This window comes from Melanerpes formicivorus, unplaced genomic scaffold (assembly GCF_026170545.1).
Source record: "Melanerpes formicivorus ecotype bairdi unplaced genomic scaffold, bMelFor1.0.p_v2 SCAF_3, whole genome shotgun sequence".
Classification (NCBI taxonomy): domain Eukaryota; kingdom Metazoa; phylum Chordata; class Aves; order Piciformes; family Picidae; genus Melanerpes; species Melanerpes formicivorus.
Window position 1 is genome coordinate 40977192 of NW_027142355.1, and position 20319 is coordinate 40997510.

A 20319-nucleotide genomic window follows, 5' to 3' on the forward strand; every position below is an offset into this window, starting at 1 on the left:
ACACGATCCCCAGAGAGGTTGTGGAGTCTCCTTCTCTGCAGACTTTCAGGATCCATCTGGATGCATTCCTTTGTGACCTGCCCTAGATCCTATGGTCCTGCTCTGGAAGGGGCATTGGACTTGATCTCTGGAGGTCCCTTACAACCCCTAACATCCTGTGGTCCTGTGAAACAAGACACTTGGGTATATGGACAAATAGCTCAGAAATTCAAGTATCTGAAAAACTGACTTCACCTTTATTAACTTACTAGGGAAATTTCTACCAAACTGGTATTCAGATAAAGCAATAAAATAGTGTACAGTCAGGAGTGGTCCAGAACTCAGCTCTGCCCACGCAGAAAATAATGCCACACAGGAAGGCCTCCAGATACCCAAAGCAAACACAGACTGGCAGGTAGTGTCACAAACTCTTCTGTTGGCATGGCACCTTTGCCAGACTCTCCAGTCTAATGAAGGGACTCACCTTGGCCTATTGGGCTTTGACCGTTCACATTTCCCCTGACGTGGTAAGAACACATAAGGGCAGTGCCCATCTGCCAACATATTTGGTATGTGCTGTAGAAGCTTCACTCTGTAGTGAAAGTTTTCTTCACAGGAGAGAGGCTCGAATGTAAAGATCCCTCTAGCTGAGGCACAGAGGCCTGTCCCTCAGGCAGCTGTACTTCATCTTCCCTTCTGGGAGCGTTAAGGTAAGGTCTCGCCAGGCACTGTTCGGGAGTTGAATATTGTGGTGTAGAAATCTATCAGCAGCTCAGTGAAGAGATTCAGAGGTACCAGAGCACTCAGTGAGGCTGTTCCTCTCGATGGCCAGATCAGATTAAGACCAAAGACACAGGCAAGGCTGGATGCAGTCATTCTATTGTATATGCTTTCCTGTGAGACCTGGGAAAACATAAACATGAAGAGGTATATGCAGACCTGTGCCCCAGAGAGTAAGAGCCAAGACACCATCCTGCACTGGGGACAAACTGGTGATGGGAGTAGATCCTCACCACAGGTACATCACTAGTTCCTTAACAACCTCAGGGCTGCCTATGCAGCCTAGAGCTGTGTGGCCACTGGAGTCTGTGTCCCACAAGTACAAGATAAGATGTCAGGAAGCCAAACAAAAAGGCTGAGTTGTTCCCTTCTGCCAGGAAAATGAATTCTTTTCAATCCTTCCATACGGTAAGTATTGTTATCTCTGCTGGGGGGCAGAGAAGGACAGCACAAACAAACTGCTATCCCATCTGCCTCAGTCCTGAGTTCTCTGCATTATAAACCTTGAGAACTTCTGAAGTTGTTTGCAAGGGTTTAGAAAAGTTGATTCTTTTTCCTCTTTCTCCCACTGATGCATGACTTCACTTCTATGTACTTCCACATCTACCCAGATCCCCTGAAGCAATGGAGGTGAAAATGGGCTGCAGGTAAAACACACAGCACTGAAATCTGTAATGCAACAGGATGATGTGACCTACTTCTGTCTGTCAAGGTCTGCCTAGAACTGCATAGCTCTCTGTAAGTGGGTATGGAATCTGTGTGTGCTTTGCTCTCCTGCATTACATGGCTGTTATCTGAAGCCCAGCGTGGCAGTATGACCAGTTAGTTCTCTGTTACTGTCAAAGGCCAATAATCTGGAAGTGCTCTTGATTCCTCCTGATGTAGGTAATTCAGTCAGCTGTCCTCAGGCTGCTGGTTGCAGCTGCCATGGGAAGACCATGCAGGCACACACTACCATGTACAGGTTACTCTGAAGCTGGCATCACAAACCAGAACAAGGAATCAGTGGGCAAAAACTCCTGGGTGTTTTTCCTGATATAATTTCAAGTGCAATAGGAAAGCAAAATTTCTGCTTCTCAGTGTCCCTCCATTTCTGTCTTCTTATAAAGCCTTCTGAAAAGGTAGTTCTGTACTACTATGGAAAAAAATGAGGGCACTAGAGGAAGATCTAAAAGGCATGACCATGGAAGCACTTCTTAGAGCATGCATCAATTCCAGTTGCCCTCTGCCTGGTAGCACAGGTTTCATTCCCCTCTATCCTCTGCATCACAGTCCTGCCTGTTCTGGTGTTTTACCTAGCAAGGAGGCTGTTTGCTACAGTGACTTTTACACTCATTGTGTAGGAGGGAAGCATCTTCCTCTGGGAACATGAAGCAGCACTTTGATGCCTGAAAGCACAGGATTTTCTTTCCAACCACATTAATTGTTCCAATCACGTGTACTAATTTTCCCTTCATTCTCTGCCTCAACCTTCTGGGACATCAGTTACCACGATGCTACTTTGGCTACAAATACTGTTTTATCAACTGTTTTTAAGGTCATGAAGCAGGGCTGGGTAGAGGCACTGGTGCCATAACCACCTTTGCAAAGGACTGCCTTCAGAACAGAGGACAGGCTGAAGGAGTTGGGGCTGTTCAGTCTGGAGAAGAGAAGGCTCCAAGGTGACCTCATTGTGGCCTTCCAGTATCTGAAGGGGGCTACAGGAAGGCTGGGGAAGGACTGCTCAGGATCTCAGGGAGTGATAAGACTAGGGGGAATGGAATGAAGCTGGAGGTGGGGAGATTCAGGCCGGAGGTGAGGAGGAAGTTCTTCCCCATGAGAGTGGTGAAGCCCTGGAATGGGTTGTCCAGGGAGGTGGTTGAGGCCCTGTCCCTGGAGGTGTTTAAGCCCAGGCTGGATGAGGCTCTGGCCAGGCTGATCTAGTGTGGGGTGTCCCTGCCCATGGCAGGGGGGTTGGAACTAGATGATCCTTGTGGTCCCTTCCAACCCTGACTGATACTATGATACTAACATGAGAATAAAAAGTTACCAGACTAAGTGGCAATGCCTGCCTGCCTCACGACCTTATGCAAAATCCACACCATTCTCTCTAGAGATTAACCTGCTGACCTTCACATACTGCTCTCAATGCACTAGTTAACTCTACAGAAAAACCAACAAGCCCATCTCATTCATTTCATCTTCTTGAGGTCAGATCAGCTCAAAGAAAACTTCATTATACTACAGCAGCATAGCAAATCTAAACTGTTACCAAATAACTGATGAGAGAAAACAATTAGGGCCAAAGATCAGTAGCCTGTTAACAAGGAGACACAGACCTAGGTACTGTACTACACAGCAGAATACTGTATTATACTATACTATACAGCATTATATTATACTATATCATATTATTCTATACTCTATTACAGGATAGAATACTGAATACAGAATTAACCAGGTTGGAAAAGACCTTCGAGATCATCAAGTCCAACCTATCATCCAACACCACCTAATCAACTAAACCATGGCACCAAGCACCCCATCCAGGCTCTTTTTAAACACTTCCAGTGATGGTGACTCCACCACCTCCCCAGGCAGCCCATTCCAATGGCCAATCACTCTTTCTGTGAAGAACTTCTTCCTAACATCCAGCCTAAACCTCCCCTGCTGCAGCTTGAGACTGTGTCCTCTTGTTCTGGTGCTGGCTGCCTGGGAGAAGAGACCAACCCCCACCTGGCTACAACCTCCCTTCAGGGAGTTGGAGAGAGCAATGAGGTCTCCCCTAAGCCTCCTCTTCTCCAGGCTAAGCAACCCCAGCTCCCTCAGCCTCTCCTCACAGGGCTGTGCTCCAAACCCCTCCCCAGCTTTGTTGCCCTTCTCTGGACACCTTCCAGCAACTCAACATCTTTCCTAAACTGAGGGGCCCAGAACTGGACACAGGACTCAAGGTGTGGCCTCAGCAGTGTAGAGTACAGGGGCAGAATGCCCTCCCTGCTCCTGCTGGCCACACTGTTCCTGATGCAGGCCAGGATGCCATTGGCCCTCTTGGCTGCCTGGGCACAGTGCTGGCTCATGTTCCACCTACTATCAATCAGTACCCCCAGGTCCCTTTCTGCCTGGCTGCTCTCCAGCCACTCTCTCCCCAGCCTGCATGGGGTGGGGTAGGGTAACATGTACTGCATTACATTATACTACATGTATGTCCTACCTACCTGGACAAGGCAGCTGGACAATGAACACTGTGTTTGCATGTTAATAAATATAACAAGGCTAGGCAATGTGTTCTGGCCCTTGGGTCAAGTGGCTCATGCAGGCTGCATCCACACTGCAGGATGCTGTCTGTGTGAAACCCTTGTGGACTGAGAACAAATTATTTTTGGGTGTTTCTCTCAGTTGGAAGACTCTAAAACAATAAAAGAGCTTGGGCCCATCACATTGTGTTTTCTATAGCACAAAGCCAGAGATGTCTGCTGTATATCTGTCCTTAGGCAAGTAGCTTAAGTCTATACAGGGCAGGTACTCTGTGATGGCACAGAAGCATGTGGTATAGTACTGGAGCACAACCTGTTGTTGTCTTCCCTGGCTTTTGGGGAGTGCTCCCTAACACACTCCATCCCACAAGTCATTGTACAGGTGCTGTCTTCATGTGCTAGTCAAAACACACCCAGCTTAATTTGACCCCTGCCTTTGAAGACTAAGGTTTCCACTCAAGGCAACACTACTGTAACTTTCTTTAGGCCAACTATTGCAAAGGACATTTCTAACTCCAAGATGAAACCACCTCTCCCCATCTGCCCACCACTTTGGGAACACCTCAAGGAGAAAGTCAATGTTTGAAAAGATCAACAAAAATACCCATCCCACCACCCCTTCCCTGAGAGAGAAAATCCCTAAGGTAAAATGAAACACTGATTATATCATGAGGCAGAGCTACAGAAAACCTTATCTGTGAGTCATCAATGAAGCTGATGCTTGAGAATGCAAGGGAGACATGACATGTTTCTTCACTTCAAAATGCACAGCAATCCCTTCCTCAGCAGATCCAAGAACAAGTGTGCAACTGAAATCAGCTCTCTGTACAACAATTTTTGCTGGCTCACAGAGAGCTGCAAGCCAGGAAGCCTTGTCACACTGGTGCTAATGGCTTTATCCCTCCCCGAGGGAAATCAGGCCTCATGCCTCCTCAACACCTTCACCACTCCAAGGGCAGGCTTCTTTTCCAAATGACATGAACACATCCACGTCACCTAAACCATCATTATCCCAGCTGATGTTTTCTTCCACCACTAGACCATGTACAGGCAGCATGCAGTCAGCTAAACCCTTTACAGCCCACCCCTCTAAACAACTGCGCCCCAAAGCTACATTCTGCTCATGAAACACAAATTACACCTTCAGCAATTGGACTCCTTCTTTGATTCCCCCCAAAAGTCAGGAAGCATCACCCCTGTTGAAGTCAAAATGCATTTGCTGTGTCAATTTGACAGGCTAATAAAAGACAATTCTCCAAGGACCCAGACTGTCTTTTTGAAGGAATTATTTGAGCGCCACAGAAATTTATCACAATAAAGAACTACACAGCTCCAGTCGGTTGATTCCACCCTCCCTGCCACTGGAACATGCATAGAAGTAGATAAATCATTCAGCAATAACAACCTATATTGAGAGGAAACCCTCTAGAAAGATAAAACTTGCACATAGCAAAACTCACCACTGTGAATAAAGACTGAAGATCAGTGCCACATCAAATGCAAAATGCACATCGTCACTGCCCCAGAACAAACACCCAGCTTGCCCCAGGAAAATTGTGATGGGTTTGGGGTTTCCACATGCTTACAGCCCAGAATCCTTATGGATCCTGCAGGGGTGAAACCAGCTAGCCAACTACACTATGTAGGGAGGTTATTCTCCCCCTATACACTGCACTGGTTAGGCCATGCCTTGAGTCCTGTGTCCAGTTCTGGGCCCCTCAGTTTAGGAAGGAGGTTGACTTGCTGGAGTGTGTCCAGAGAAGGGCAACAAAGCTGGGGAGGGGTTTGGAGCACAAGCCCTGTGAGGAGAGGCTGAAGGAGCTGGGGTTGCTTAGCCTGGAGAAGAGGAGGCTCAGAGGAGACCTTATTGATGTCTACAAATACCTGAAGGGAGGTTGTAGCCAGGCAGAGGTTGGTCTCTTCTCCCAGGCAACCAGCACCAGAACAAGAGGACACAGTCTCAAGCTGCAGCAGGGGAGGTCTAGGATGGATGTTAGGAAGAAGCTCTTCACCGAAAGAGAGATTGCCCATTGGAATGTGCTGCCCAGGGAGGTGGTGGAGTCCCCATCACTGGAGGTGTTTAGGAGGAGACTGGATGGGGTGCTTGGTGCCATGGTTTAGTTGATTAGATGGTGTTGGGTGATAGGTTGGACTCGATCTTAAAGGTCTCTTCCAACCTGGTTTATTCTATTCTATATTCTAATGAACTTTAACAGTGACATACAGAGGGCTGAAACAGCCAATTACCACCACATCAAAAAAATATGAATATAAGAACATGCCCATCTCTTTGGTTGCTTACCCACAATGGTGAACAGAAGTGCACAAAACATTTTCAGAAGCCATTTAATAGCCATTAAAACACTCCCACAAGCTTCCTGGAAATATAAGCTTCTACCTCCCCCCTCTCAGCTACCTTTCAGATGTGCCAACTGCTTGTATCTGCTCCACAAGGCTGAGTCATCTACTCCTTCCCAATGTGTCCCATCATCAACAGCCACCCCACCCCCAAGCTTTGCTGGGGCTAATGGCATTTTCAACTAGATAAGCAATTGAGACATAACATTCATTTGGAGCAGGTTTTTCTTCCCAGCCTGTACTTGCTTTAACTTTACTCTTTCAGTTACAGATCTGAGGCATAGCTCATGGGCCCTAAATCCTTGTCTGTTTTTTCTGCTTGGCCCCACACTCATGTCTTTTGCATTTGGCAGGTTTCTGCAAGGGTTCTCCCAGCCAAGTCAGCCTCCCCTCCCCTGCATCAGGCATGATGGCTGTAAGGACAGAAATAAACAGCAGGGAGGGAAAGTGTCTAGGTACAGAGAGGGGAGTGTTTCAGCTGGTACCAAGCCCAAAGATATGGTTATAAAAACACAACCTAGATGGTCTTATTGCTTCTGCAACCTCTGCTGATTGTCACAGAAGACTACAACTGTAATTTTCTATTAATGGTTTCTGACTTCAGAACTAGGTCACTCCTGCCATCAGTGTCCTTTGCCAAGTAGTCTGCAAGAAGACTTCTCTAGTCCTTTAAGCTTGTATGTGCATTCATAGATCCACTCCACTGCATGTGCAACACAAAGCCTGTGGAACAAAACCACCTGAGTCATTTCTTGTGAGATCAGTTGAGCAAGCACAGGCATTCTTTACGTACATAAGTCAGAGACAGACTTGTGAAAAGAGTCTTTGTTTTCCCTCTTGCTCCTGGCTGCCCAATTCTGCCAAGGGACCTCAGTTCACTGCAACTCCAAGGGGACCCTGCCAATCCCTCTTGGTAGCCAGGTAACACTGCAGAGTGAAGATGGACAGCTTATCCCTTTCACAGCACACTGGGCTCATTGCTGCCACAATCACTGCTAGTCTGAGGTTTCAGGGTTTAGACCCATTTTTGAAACCCAAACCTGTGACTTCTGTAGGAATTGCACTCTCTTACTGTAGCACCCTTGGAGCTGTTTCATTAAGTAAGGGGGTTGAGACTCTATCCACAAGCCTAGAGTGTTCAAAACCTGTATCTAGTGATGACAGTTCATCCCACTTCATGAAATTACCACAAGTACCTCTTGCACTACTCAAGGCTGAGCTCATGGAAGAATTAAATTGCCTCTTACATGTAAGAAGGTTGATGCTTGCAGGTAAAAAAGAAGATTATTGGTAGAGAACTCTATAGAAGTTTGAACTGTAGCACCTTGTGCAGCACACCAATCTGCAGTGAATAGAAATCTCTAGCTCCTAGATGGTTTTATGTTCCCTTGACCTTTCCAAATGCAAATATGCCCTGAGACATTAAAGAGGAAAAGCCACAGATCAGCAAAAATTGCAGCCCTGAGAGCTACTATTAACTTGACTCTGTGCTTTACATAACAAGGCACACTCCAAAATAAAGCTATGTTCAGTTGCCCAATTACAGGAACCACTATGCAGTGCTTTTGCACACCTCATTAACACCTCAGGTGCTCAGCTCTTAAGAAGCGTGCAGAGATGGTGCATCTATTATGGGAACAAAGTCACTTCCCCAGTCCATAGCACTGAGGAAGAGGTATCAATTGCTAAAATAACAGCAAATGATAGGAGGATTTCCTCAATGGCATTAGAGTTTAGCTAAGTCACAGCAAACGACCGTGGGGGCATTACAAGAACCTTGCGAGTGCAGGCTGAGTGCGGCTGCCTCACTCTGTCTCTTCTAATCTTGCTTTTCTCCAGTGTTTTGGTAGAAAAAGGGATTAAATGCACTTGTTTCTGAAATGTGCTGCTGGCTAGAATATGTCAAACAAGAACAATTACTGAGGGCTAATTCCTTCACTGCTGAAAATCATCATCATTCCATAAGTGCAACTGCTGTGGTGGGAATCTTAGGAATTCTGATGATGTTCTCTAGGTGTCAGCATCACCATAATCCCCACCTGGCTTTGAAAAATGCCATCTGGAAAAGACAAGGCACTGGGTAAGGCAGACAGAAGGGGAATTTACACTATTACTGTCCTTACCTGCACATAAACTTTCACAACCAAAACATTCCACTAGGCTAACTGTAGTATTTATACTGGATGTTCCCAAGCCCTCACACTTGTGGGGATTCCAAAATGGATTAAAAAGAATCGCCAAATCCAGAAGCCTGTACAAAAAGACATGTGATTTCTTTTCTCCTGAAGCAAGCCACAAATTCCTGCAAAATGGGACATTCAAGGTTTACCATTTAACTGTAGCAAACTAAAGAATGAAAGGCAGGAAAATGATACTTTAAAAGATTTAATACACAACATTTTGCTGCTGTTGTTCTGGAGCTCGTTAATATTGTCTCAAATGACACTCATTTACTGCACAACCACCTCACCACACTGAATTATTCCATTTCATTTTCTGTGGAGACAGGAAATGTTTAATTAATAAGAACAGATTTAGAGAGAAAAAAGAAAATGCCATGCTTTTGGAACTTTTGCCGATACTCACCATATGGAGGAAGCATATCAGGTATTTCAGAACAGCGTAATTCTGCTCAGGAAGCCCGTGAACGATTTGCTTACATCTGGTAACTCGTAAACTGCTCTCCACACCTGTAATGCCAAAGTCAGTGTCAACTCCAAAACCTCAAAATGTTACCAAGAAATAATGTGAACAGAACAGAATAGAACAGAATAGAATAGAACAGAACAGAACAGAACAGAATAGAATAGAATAGAATAGAACAGAACAGAACTAACCAGGTTGGAAAAGACCTTCAAGATCAAGTCCAACCTGTCATCCAACACCATAGGCTAGACTAGACCAGACCAGGTTGGAAAAGACCTTCAAGATCATCGTGTCCAACCTAACATCCAACACCACCTAATCAACTAAAACTTGCAACCAAGCACCCTATCAAGTCTCCTCCTAAACACCGCCAGTGATGGTGACTCCACCACCTCCCTGGGCAGCACATTCCAATGGCAAATCACTCTTTCTATGGAGAATTTCCTAACATCCAGTCTAGACCTCCCCTGGCACAGCCTGAGACTGTGTCCTATTGCTCTGGTGCTGGCTGCCTGGGAGAACAGACCAAACCCCACTTAGCTACAAACTCCCTTCAGGTAGTTATAGAAAGCAATAAGGTCTGCCTTGAGCCTCTTCTTCTGCAGGCTAAGCAACCCCAGCTCCCTCAGCCTCTCCTCACAGGGCTTGTGCTCCAAACTCCTCACCACCTTTGTTGCCCTTCTCTGGACACATTCCAGCAAGTCAACATCCCTCCTAAACTGAGGGGCCCAGAACTGGACACAGGACTCAAGGTGTGGCCTAACCAGTGCAGTGTACAGGGGCAGAATGACCTCCCTGCTCCTGCTGGCCACACTCTTCCTGATGCAGGCCAGGATCATCGTGGCTGGAATTACTTCAGATATCCACCTGCAAAACCCATCAGAAAATTCAGCTCTACTGACCTTCATGACCACAGCAGCAGTTAGGGTTAACCTTCTCAATGTCCCTATCACACTTTGCATTATCATATAAGTGGTTACAGTAACTTGAAGAGCATTTTCTCCATTCACTCAAACAGCCTAAATAATTTCTTTGCTGGGGAAGACTTTCAAAGGTCTTGATTTGAATTTCATCCTCTCTCCACACATTGAATCCAGACATCTACTTTATGTGCTCTGATTTTATTCTTGCTAAGAGACAGTTTGGCCCAAAATATTCTTGTTGGCACTCTACTCACTTTAATAACACTTTTGTGATTCTGTAGGAAACTCCTCTGTCTTAGCCAAAATCTGTAAGACAGCCACTTGGGTGGGTAAGAATTTTCTACAGATGAACTGGATGATCCTCGAGGTCTCTTCCAACCTTAGTGATACTGTAACTCATTTATACAGATGGCCCAAAAGTACATCAAACTCTTTGTACTTCTGTGCTTTACAAACATTCAGCAACTGAGAGCTGTCCCCAGTCTGAATTATTCAGTGACCTGCCTCACTGCAACAGTCATGACAGTGATGATAACCCACATTTCACAACAGCAGCAGTGTGTGGCTACCAGAGGTGTGTTAACAGACTCGTGTGGAAGCCATACTCCATTATTGTATCTATACAGAGATCAATAACTTCCTCAACAATCAAGTGTTGAGAAAATGTGTGCCTGTGACTTGTTACTGGAAGCTCTACCACAGTTTCCTCCTGGATTGACTACAGCCTGGATGGCAAAACACCAGTCTCCATAAGCCAGGTGGGGTTTGGTCGCCTCTCCCAGGCGACCAGCACCAGAAGAAGAGGACACAGTCTCAAGCTGTGCCAGGGGAGGTTTAGGCTGGAGGTTAGGAAGAAGTTCTTCACAGAAAAAGTGATTTGCCATTGGAATGTGCTGCCCAGGGAGGTGGTGGAGTCACCATCACTGGAGGTGTTAAAAAAGGACTGGATGGGGCACTTAGTGCCATGGTTTAGATGATTAGAAAGTGTTGGATGATAGGTTGGATGATCTTTGAGGTCTCTTCCAACCTGTTTAATTCTACTCTACTGAGATCTCAGACACTCTGGGATCTCAGATACTCACCCTCCATCTATCAGGAAGTTGTCTTGCCAGTACCATAAGCTCCTAGTTCCTGACAAAGGCCACATAATTAAAGTTGCATAATTCATAATTTCACGTAGTGCAAGAAATTGATAATCAATGTCTTCTAATGGCTTCAGAGCCTTTCTTCCCCAGTATTCTAGCCCATGGGAACAGTTCCAACAAAAACAATCTCCTCACCATAAAAATAAATGGGGGGAGGAGGGGGGGAGGAAGGAAAACAGTGTACAAATGATCAGCTAAATTTAGTTCCCACAAATCTGCCAATGGTGCTGCTAAAACTAAAGCTGCCTTGACCTAAGTGGTATCACAGACTGACTCAGGGATGTGCCATGCCATAGAAATGGAGCCCAGAGAATGAGGAGTGGGATTTAGTTCTTAATAATACAATAGGATATATAGAAGAATCAGAAAACTTTGTAAAATGCAGAGTGTCTCAGCAGTTCTGACAGCTTTGCTCAGGTACAGATTAGGAGGCTGTCCACTCATGACCACAATGAAGAACTAACAATATGGAATGGAATGGAATGGAATGGAATGGAATGGAATGGAATGGAATGGAATGGAATGGAATGGAATGGAATGGAATGGAATGGAATGGAATGGAAGAGACCTTTGAGATCATCACCTACCACCCAACACCATCTAATCAACTAAACTATGCAACCAAGCACCCCATCCAGTCTCTTCCTAAACACCTCCAGGGATGGTGACTCCACCACCTCCCTGGGCAGCCCATTCCAATGGCCAATCTCTCTTTCTGTGAAGAACTTCTTCCTAACATCCAGCCTAAACCTCCCCTGGTGCAACCTAAGACTGTGTCCTCTTGTTCTGGTGCTGATTGCCTGGGAGAAGAGACCAACCCCCACCTGTCTACAACCTCCCTTCAGGGAGTTGTAGAGAGCAATAAGGTCACCCCTGAGCTTCCTCTTCTCCAGGCTAAGCAACCCCAGCTCCCTCAGCCTCTCCTCACAGGGCTGTGCTCCAGACCCCTCCCCAGCTTTGTTGCCCTTCTCTGGACACATTCCAGCAACTCAACATCTTTCCCAAGCTGAGGGGCCCAGAACTGGACACAGGACTCAAGGTGTGGCCTAACCAGTGCAGTGTACAGGGGCAGAATGACCTCCCTGCTCCTGCTGGCCACACTGTTCCTGATGCAGGCCAGGAGGCCACTGGCCTTCTTGGCCACCTGGGAACACTGCAGGCTCATGTTCAGCCTACCACCTACCAGTACCCCTAGGTCCCTTTCTGCCTGGCTGCTCTCAGCCACTCTGATCCCAGCCTGTAGCTCTGCATGGGGTTGTTGTGGCCAATGTGCAGAACCTGGCACTTGGATGTGTTCAATCTCATGCCGTTGTATTCTGCCCATCTGTCCAGCCTGGCAAGGTGCCTCTGCAGATCTCTCCTCCCTTTAACAGATCAACACCCATCCCCAGCTTGGTGTCATCTGCAAACTTACTGATGATGGGCTCAATGCCCTCATCCAGATCATCAATGAAGATGTTAAAGAGCACAGGGCCCAGCACTGATCCCTGGGGCACACCACTGGTGCCTGGCTGCCAGCTGGCAGTGGCACCATTCACCACCACTCTCTGGGCTCGGCCTGTAACTGCTTCATAGCTAGGAAAGCGTAGTGGTTATGAATCAGGCACGGGCAGTTACCTTGCTGCACACATTTTTGTAAGAGTCCTGTGTACTCACTGGTGATCCCAAGGATATGATCATAACATTCAAACGTTAGCAGTGGCTGTGGGAGCTCCCTGAGGAAAGTCTTCAGGATAACGGCAGGCACGTGGATATCCTGATAATCATCAAAATTCACAGACTTGCCTGCAAGCAGAAAAAGAAGAAAAAATATGTATTTAATCCTGTGTTCTACTTCTTATTGAAACTTCTGCTTAAAAACTGTTCCATGCTCCTTTTGGACAGAAAATGCCTGGGGTTGCTGCTGCTAACTCCTGGCATTTTTCTAGATTTTATCTTGCACGGGATTTCATCAGTCTTGGGACAAGAGAGTCTCCCCAGGAATGTATTTCATCCAATGATTTCCCAGGGAAGTCAGGGACTTCCTAGATGGCCTCAGTGCATTTCATAGATTGCTAGGTAAAATTCTCTTTCTTTGCCATAACTGCGGAAAAAGCAGCAGAGGAACAACAGTATCACAGTATAACTAAGGTTGGAAGAGACCTCGAGGATCATCAAGTCCAACCTATCAACACAGACCTCATGACTAGACCATGGCACCAAGTGCCACGTCCAATCTCCTCTTCAACACCTCCAGGGACGGGGACTCCACCACCTCCCTGGGCAGCACATCCCAATGGCAAACAACTCAGTGAAGAACTTTCTCCTCACCTCCAGCCTAAACCTCCCCTGGTGCAGCTTGAGACTGTGTCCTCTTGTTCTGGTGCTGGGTGCCTGGGAGAAGAGACCAACCCCTTCCTGGCTACAGCCACCTTTCAGGTAGTTGCAGAGAGCAATGAGGTCTCCCCTGAGCCTCCTCTTCTCCAGGCTAAACAACCCCAGCTCCCTCAGCCTCTCCTCACAGGGCTGTGCTCAAGGCCTCTCCCCAGCCTTGTTGCCCTTCTCTGGACACCTTCAAGTGTCTCAATGCCCTTCTCAAATTGAGAAGCCCAGAACTGGACACAGGACTCAAGGTGTGGCCTAACCAATGCAGAGTACAGGGCACAATGACTTCCCTGCTCCTGCTGGCCACACTATTCCTAATGCAGGCAACGACACAGAGGCATTGCACTTCATAACTATAATAAAGCACATAGAGGTAATACAAATGTTTATGAAAACACAGACCATTTTTGACTCAAACCTTATCATTCATTACCAGCTACAAATTTTATAAGCTCTGGTCTGACACCAGCTGAATACCTGCTATTCTGTAAGCACTAAGTGCCTGTTGCTACCTTTGAGGTTGCTGTACCCTTGTTATTCCATGTTACAAATGGCTCTGTGATTAAATAGTTATAAGAACGCTTGTGCTTCTGCTTCACAAACAAAAGCCAGATCAACAAAGCCCTCACACTGTTACTGGCAATGGTATGACAACAGCTTACCCTGATTGTAGAGTTTCTGAACATCTTTGATAGTCTGGATGCTGGCTGATCTTCTGAAGAGGCCCTCCACTTGCAGTCCTGAAAAAACAATTAGTGCAGGTCTGGTCTGTAAGAGCTGCTACTCCCTTGTTTTTTCCCTACAGGTCCAAGTGAAAACAGAGCAGAGGCAGAAGGTTCTGGACCAAACCCACTCGATACACTCATTTTTGGAAATTAAATCCTTGAGAAAAGAAAGTACAATCACACAGTGTCACAACAGCGCCTACAGCGCCGTCTTTAATGTGTCTCACGGAACTACTGCGACCTCTCCTTGAGTGCTTTAGAGAGTCTTGCAAACCGTCATCTTTCTTTGAAAGTAGCATTCAGTTGCACCTAATGACATAGAAGCAGGAGACTTACTTTCAGCAGGCTGCTTATGTACCCACTCACACTGAGCACACCCACAAACTGTGCCTGCAAATCTGCTAGTCTCCTTTTAAACGCCTTGAACCTTTACCAGGCTTTAAGAGGGCATGTGCAAAGACTCACTGAACTCCCTCGACTGTTAATGGGTGAGACAGGATTCATCAGAATAGAACCAACCGGGTTGGAAAAGACCTTCCAGACCATCAAGTCCAACCTACCACCCAGCACCACCTAAGCAAATAAACCACGGCAACAAGTGCCTCATCCAGTCTCAAACACCTCCAGTGATGGTGACTCAGGCTGGGGAACATTTCACAGGATCTTTGGATGGAGGAGTGTATTTTTACTGTTGTAGTGATGCTGGCCTCTTCAGCTTAAAGGTGGTTTGAAGGCAGACCATTGCAGGCCACAGTCTCAAGCTGTGCCAGGGGAAGTTTAGACTGGAGGTGAGGAAAAGGTTCTTCACAGAAATAATAATTGGCCATTGGAATGTGCTGCCCAGGGGGGTGGTGGAGTCCCCATCCCTGGATGTGTTCAAAAAAGGACTGGATGTGGAACTTGGAGCCATGGTTTGGTTAGTCAGAAGGTGTTGGGTGACAGGTAGGGCTTGATGATCTCTGAGGTCTTTTCCAACCTTATTGTTTCTATGGATCCTTCCACCTCTTTCTGAATCTCAGTAGGACTTAACACTCTGCTTGCCAATAGTATTTGGAACACCTGTTTCTAGTCTTGAGGCACTTCTGAAATGTTTATCATAACTCTCCTGACGGGGATCTATCTAATTCGCTTTAATGTGGTGGAGTAACCAAAACCTGGCTTCAGCTGCAGAGGAAAAATGTCAATAAAATGCATCCAACAAACAAACAAACCAGAGGACACAGTCTCAGGATGCAGCAGGGGAGGTTTAGGCTGGAGGTTAGGAGGAAGTTTTACACAGAGAGAGTGATTGCCCATTGGAATGGGCTGCTTGGAGAGGTGGTGGAGTCACCAGCACTGGAGGTGTTCAGGAGGAGACTTGATGGGGTGCTTGGTGCCATGGTTTACTTGATTAGGTGGTGTTGGGTGATAGGTTGGACACAATGACCTTGAAGGTCTCTTCCAACCTGGTCTGGTCTGGTCTATTCTATTCTATTCTATTCAGGAGCTAATTTGGACCACAACTTTCAAGACATTATTTATCTGAATTACTATTTAAAGCAGGATGGGGACAAGAAGTGTTCCTTTTCCTGGGACTTGTGGTACTTCTTGCATTTCAGTTTGGTAGAAATCCTCATCTGCTTCTCTCTTTCCTTCCAACCAGCAGGCAATGCAACTGGCCCACGTGCAGTCTGAAGTGGAGATTCCTACTGGAAGCAGAGTAACCTAAAATATTAGCCTACACTAGTCTGCCCACACATGAAATTGCTAACATTTTGAGAACAGTGGCAGGCCACCTGCTGCCTTGGAGGGACTGCTGTATGCTTACGCAAGTGTGGCAAATTGCCTTGACTTTCTTCTTTCTTTCTCATGCTTATCTTCCCAGCAAGGGAAGCAGGCAGACTGAAATCAACGTTTCTGTATTTCAGCTGAAGTAGGGACGCATCTATTTGCATGATCAAGAATCTCTCTGGCGTTCCAGAATACTTTTGAGTCCTTTATTAATGAAAGATGAGTCACTCTTGCTCCATTCACCCAGGCTGTGTATTCTGGACGTGGAAAATTAGCAAATTAATACAAAACCCCTTAACGAATTCATTCCTTACAGAACTGCATTTAGCATTCATCAGATGGCTTCAGAACAGGACACTAAAAGAATTGATAATGTGCTATTGAAGAAGACAGGATTCAGAGGCTTTTGTGAAGCAGCCCAAGCTCTCCTTGAAAGTGCTTCACTGACTAGATGTAGGAGGCTTAGCTGGAGTTTAGATGGGTACAGTTCCTAGTAACTTTCTAAGAATTTATGTACTTGTTTGTTGACTTACAGGTTGAGTATTGAAACTTTAGCCCATGCTCTCAGCACTGTGTCCAGTTCTGGGCCCCTCAGTTTAGGAAGGAAGTTGACTTGCTGGAGCATGTCCAGAGAAGGGCAAGAAAGATGGGGAGGGGTTTGGAACACAAGCCCTATGAGGAGAGATTGAGGGAGCTGGGGTTGCTTAGCCTGGAGAGAAGGAGACTCAGGGGAGACCTTATTGCTCTCTACAACTACCTGAAGGGAGGTTGTAGACAGGCAGAGGTTGGTCTCTTCTCCCAGGCAGCCAGCACCAGAACAAGAGGACACAGTCTCAGGCTGTGCCAGGGGAGGTTTAGGCTGGATGTTAGGAAGAAGTTCTTCACAGAAAGAGAGATTGCCCATTGGAGTGTGCTGCCCAGGGAGGTGGTGGAGTCACCATCCTTGGAGGTGTTTAGGAAGAGACTGGATGGGGTGCTTGGTGCCATGGTTTAATTGATTAGATAGTGTTGGGTGGTGGATTGGACATGATAATCTCAAAGGTCTTTTCCAATTTGGTTAATTCCATTCCATTCATATTTCAAACTACAATAGATGAGGGACATGCATCTTTACCAAAGGAAACAAATGGACAGCAATTATGTCCTACTTGATTGCTTGCTTTATTCCTGACCAGGTCATGTTTCAGCTGAGTAAAGTTCTAGCAAATAGCATCACCACAGCAAAACTGTTCTACCAGATTTATAGCACAGCCCCTCGAAATACACGTTTTTGGAAGTGGCAGCTGTAACTATCATGCTCATCAAGGCACTGCCCTCTGCAAAAAAGGAAATACAATAATTTCCTGAGAATCTGTGGCATTTTTATGCTGGCTGTCAGTGGACTAGAGGCTTTCTGCAGAAAGAAGTCTTTCAGAGAATGGACATCATAAATGCTTGCAATACAATTTGCAGGAATTGGTTTAATGGTTACTGCTTTAATCTGATGTGAATTTCACTGTACAAGCTACAATGTAATAAATATCAATTTTTAACATGCTTATGCCTTTATTGGCTAAGCTATCAAGAGTCTAATTAAAGACATTAATCTGTAGTGCAGACAGCAGCTGTACTTGTTGGGCCCTGCCTCCCATCAATGCTACTGCAATGCCACATAACACTAAGCTCTTGGCGGGTGTTTTTTTGCAGGGGGATGGGGAAGCAATCTTTACCCTCATCTGCAGAAATCTGGGATATGGAAGTTATCTGTGCTTATTTCTGAATTCATTTACCAGGTCAACTGAAACTGAATCAATAGACAGCAATTTGTTTGATCACAGGTGGCAACAAGCCAACCACCAAAGGTATCTCCAGTCCTTCCTACATCTGCAGGAAACCTATTCAAATGACTTGACACTAATTAAATGTAGGTTAGTGCGTTAGCTCTGCATTCTCCTGAAGTAAAACAACTGCAACAGCAAAAGGACTACATATTTTTGTGCATAAAAGATGCTTGGAGCAGAAAATAACAGACTACAGCAATTTTAAAATAAAGCACGGGTCACAACTTTGGCCTAGCGGTAAAGAGAAACGTGAGTCAACAGCAGCTGTGCTACTGAACGGGAGAAATGGTGAGTCTGGGCACACAGGCAGCCCTCTTGCAACACATTTTTCTGACTTCTGTGATGCACACAAATTGAGAAGAATGTCAATCCATTGCTCTTGGTGCTTTGTGATTAAACAGCGCAGGGGACAACGGTGATTCCCACATCACACAGCCTGACCAGCATCTCCATATGCCCCCAGCCAGAATAAGGGATGAGAAAGGAAAGGGACCTGGTGTACATTGTTTGGGATCTCACGGGAATAGAATAGAATAGAATAGAATAGAATAGAATAGAATAGAATAGAATAGAATAGAATAGAATAGAATAGAATAGAATAGACCAGACCAGACCAGACCAGACCAGACCAGACCAGACCAGACCAGGTTGGAAGAGACCTTCAAGATCATCGTGTCCAAATTCAAGTGCCAGGTTCTGCACATTGGCCACAACAACCCCATGCAGTGCTACAGGCTGGGGTCAGAGTGGCTGGAGAGCGGCCAGGTGGAGAGGGACCTGGGGGTACTGGTCGATGGTAGGCTGAACATGAGCCTGCAGTGTGCCCAGGCTGGCCAGTGTCCTCCTGGCCTGGATCAGGAACAGTGTGGCCAGCAGGAGCAGGGAGGTCATTCTGCCCCTGTACTCAGCACTGGTTAGGCCACACCTTGAGTCCTGTGTCCAGTTCTGGGCCCCTCAGTTTAGGAAGGAGGTTGACTTGCTGGAACGAGTCCAGAGAAGGGCAACGAAGCTGGGGAGGGGTTTGGAGCACAGCCCTGTGAGGAGAGGCTGAGGGAGCTGGGGTTGCTTAGCCTGGAGAAGAGGAGACTCAGGGGTGACCTTATTGCTCTCTACAACTACCTGAAGGGAGGTTGTAGCCAGGTGGGGGTTGGTCTCTTCTCCCAGGCAGCCAGCACCAGAACAAGAGGACACAGTCTCAAGCTGAGCCAGGGGAGGTTTGGGCTGGATGATGGATAAACAGGCAGCCTTGTACACAGTTAAGAAGCACAACAAACTCTTCTCTTGCTTTTGAGACACTAGAAGAAAAATTCCCTGGTCTTGGAACTACCATAGTTAAGCCAAGCCATGGTGCCCACGCTAAAATTAGATTAATCACTTTGTCTTTTCTCCTTTTTTTCAGGTAAAATACATGTCAGCAGCTATGGGGACAAGGAAACAAGACTGGCTGAAGAAAGTTCTGGTCACTGAAGCTCAAAGCATCCAGTTTTGTTCTTAAGTAACCTACATAACTTCTTGTAGTAGCATTCTTCAATCAAATCATATTAATAGCATGGCTCATGGCAGCTGTCTCTTTAAAGATCAATATTTTTGTTTTGGTGCAGAAACTGAACTATTTTGTCATTAACAGCAGAGGTAACACACTCCATACAGAACACCAACCCTGGCAGCAGCAGTACTTGAGAGAACACTGCTAGGAAATGACTGACACAGGCAGCTAGCCTGGGCTTTCCAGTTACAGTATCACAGTATCACCTAGGTTGGAAGAGACCTCGAGGATCATCGAGTCCAACCTGTCACCACAGACCTCATGACTAGACCATGACACCAAGTGCCACATCCAATCCCCTCTTGAACACCTCCAGTTCTGATAAACACGCAGCTGCACGTCACTCAGGTATTTTAGCAAGGCTACAGAGTCTCTGTTGAGATAACTCAGTGCAAACTGCCCCTTTCCAGAAAAGATGGATAGGTGTAGAGATACAGAGATCAGTAAACTTCTATTACCCTGCACTACACAGAAAGAACAAAAGTTTACTTTAAAACTTAAGTGCTGTACAGAAGAATGCTGGTGATGTGACTGGTGAAGGAGCCATCTGCACTCAATGAAAAGCCAGCCTGCAGTGGAGAACTTCACCGAGTAATTATTTAAATGTCAGTAACCATAAAGGAAAACAGCAGGCACTTCATTCCACACTGAAATGAGATGGCTTTTACCACAGCAGACAAAATTTCACAGCGCAATGACACAACTATGTCACATTCCGAATTCATAAGCTGCTGCTAATATTTAACCCTGCTCCGCTCCCCCCGATCAGCTGTCCCACAGGAAAGACACAGAGAAATCAAAACTGATAAAGAGAAATTAAAGCCACACATGCTGTCACATTGCTGCAAACTTGTCAGAGAAACAGAGATGAGAAAATTATACTCCCTTTCTTTCCATCATCCTTGATTTGAGGGTTGCTGGCATCAAAATCCTTTGTTAATTTGTCTGCTTTCAGAGGGGAAACAGCAAAGAGTGAGCATCTGAATTCCTTCTGTCCCAAATTGAGTTTGGAAATGTTTCTTTTGACTGG

General features: G+C 46.0%; 1 protein-coding gene across 3 annotated transcripts in view; it reads right to left on the reverse strand.

The window, feature by feature from the left end:
- Positions 1–207: 207 nt before the first annotated feature.
- Positions 208–20319, reverse strand: part of ARHGAP8 (Rho GTPase activating protein 8) — an 82222-nt gene continuing 62110 nt past the window's right edge. For all 3 annotated transcript variants that reach the window (XM_068170687.1, XM_068170697.1, XM_068170688.1), the window contains 4 exons: positions 14091–14168; positions 12721–12849; positions 8937–9040; positions 208–882 (listed from right to left, as the gene is read on the reverse strand). In XM_068170687.1, the coding sequence (XP_068026788.1) occupies positions 685–882; positions 8937–9040; positions 12721–12849; positions 14091–14168 (509 nt within the window). In that variant the 3' untranslated portion in view covers positions 208–684. The remainder of the gene's footprint in view (positions 883–8936; positions 9041–12720; positions 12850–14090; positions 14169–20319) is intronic.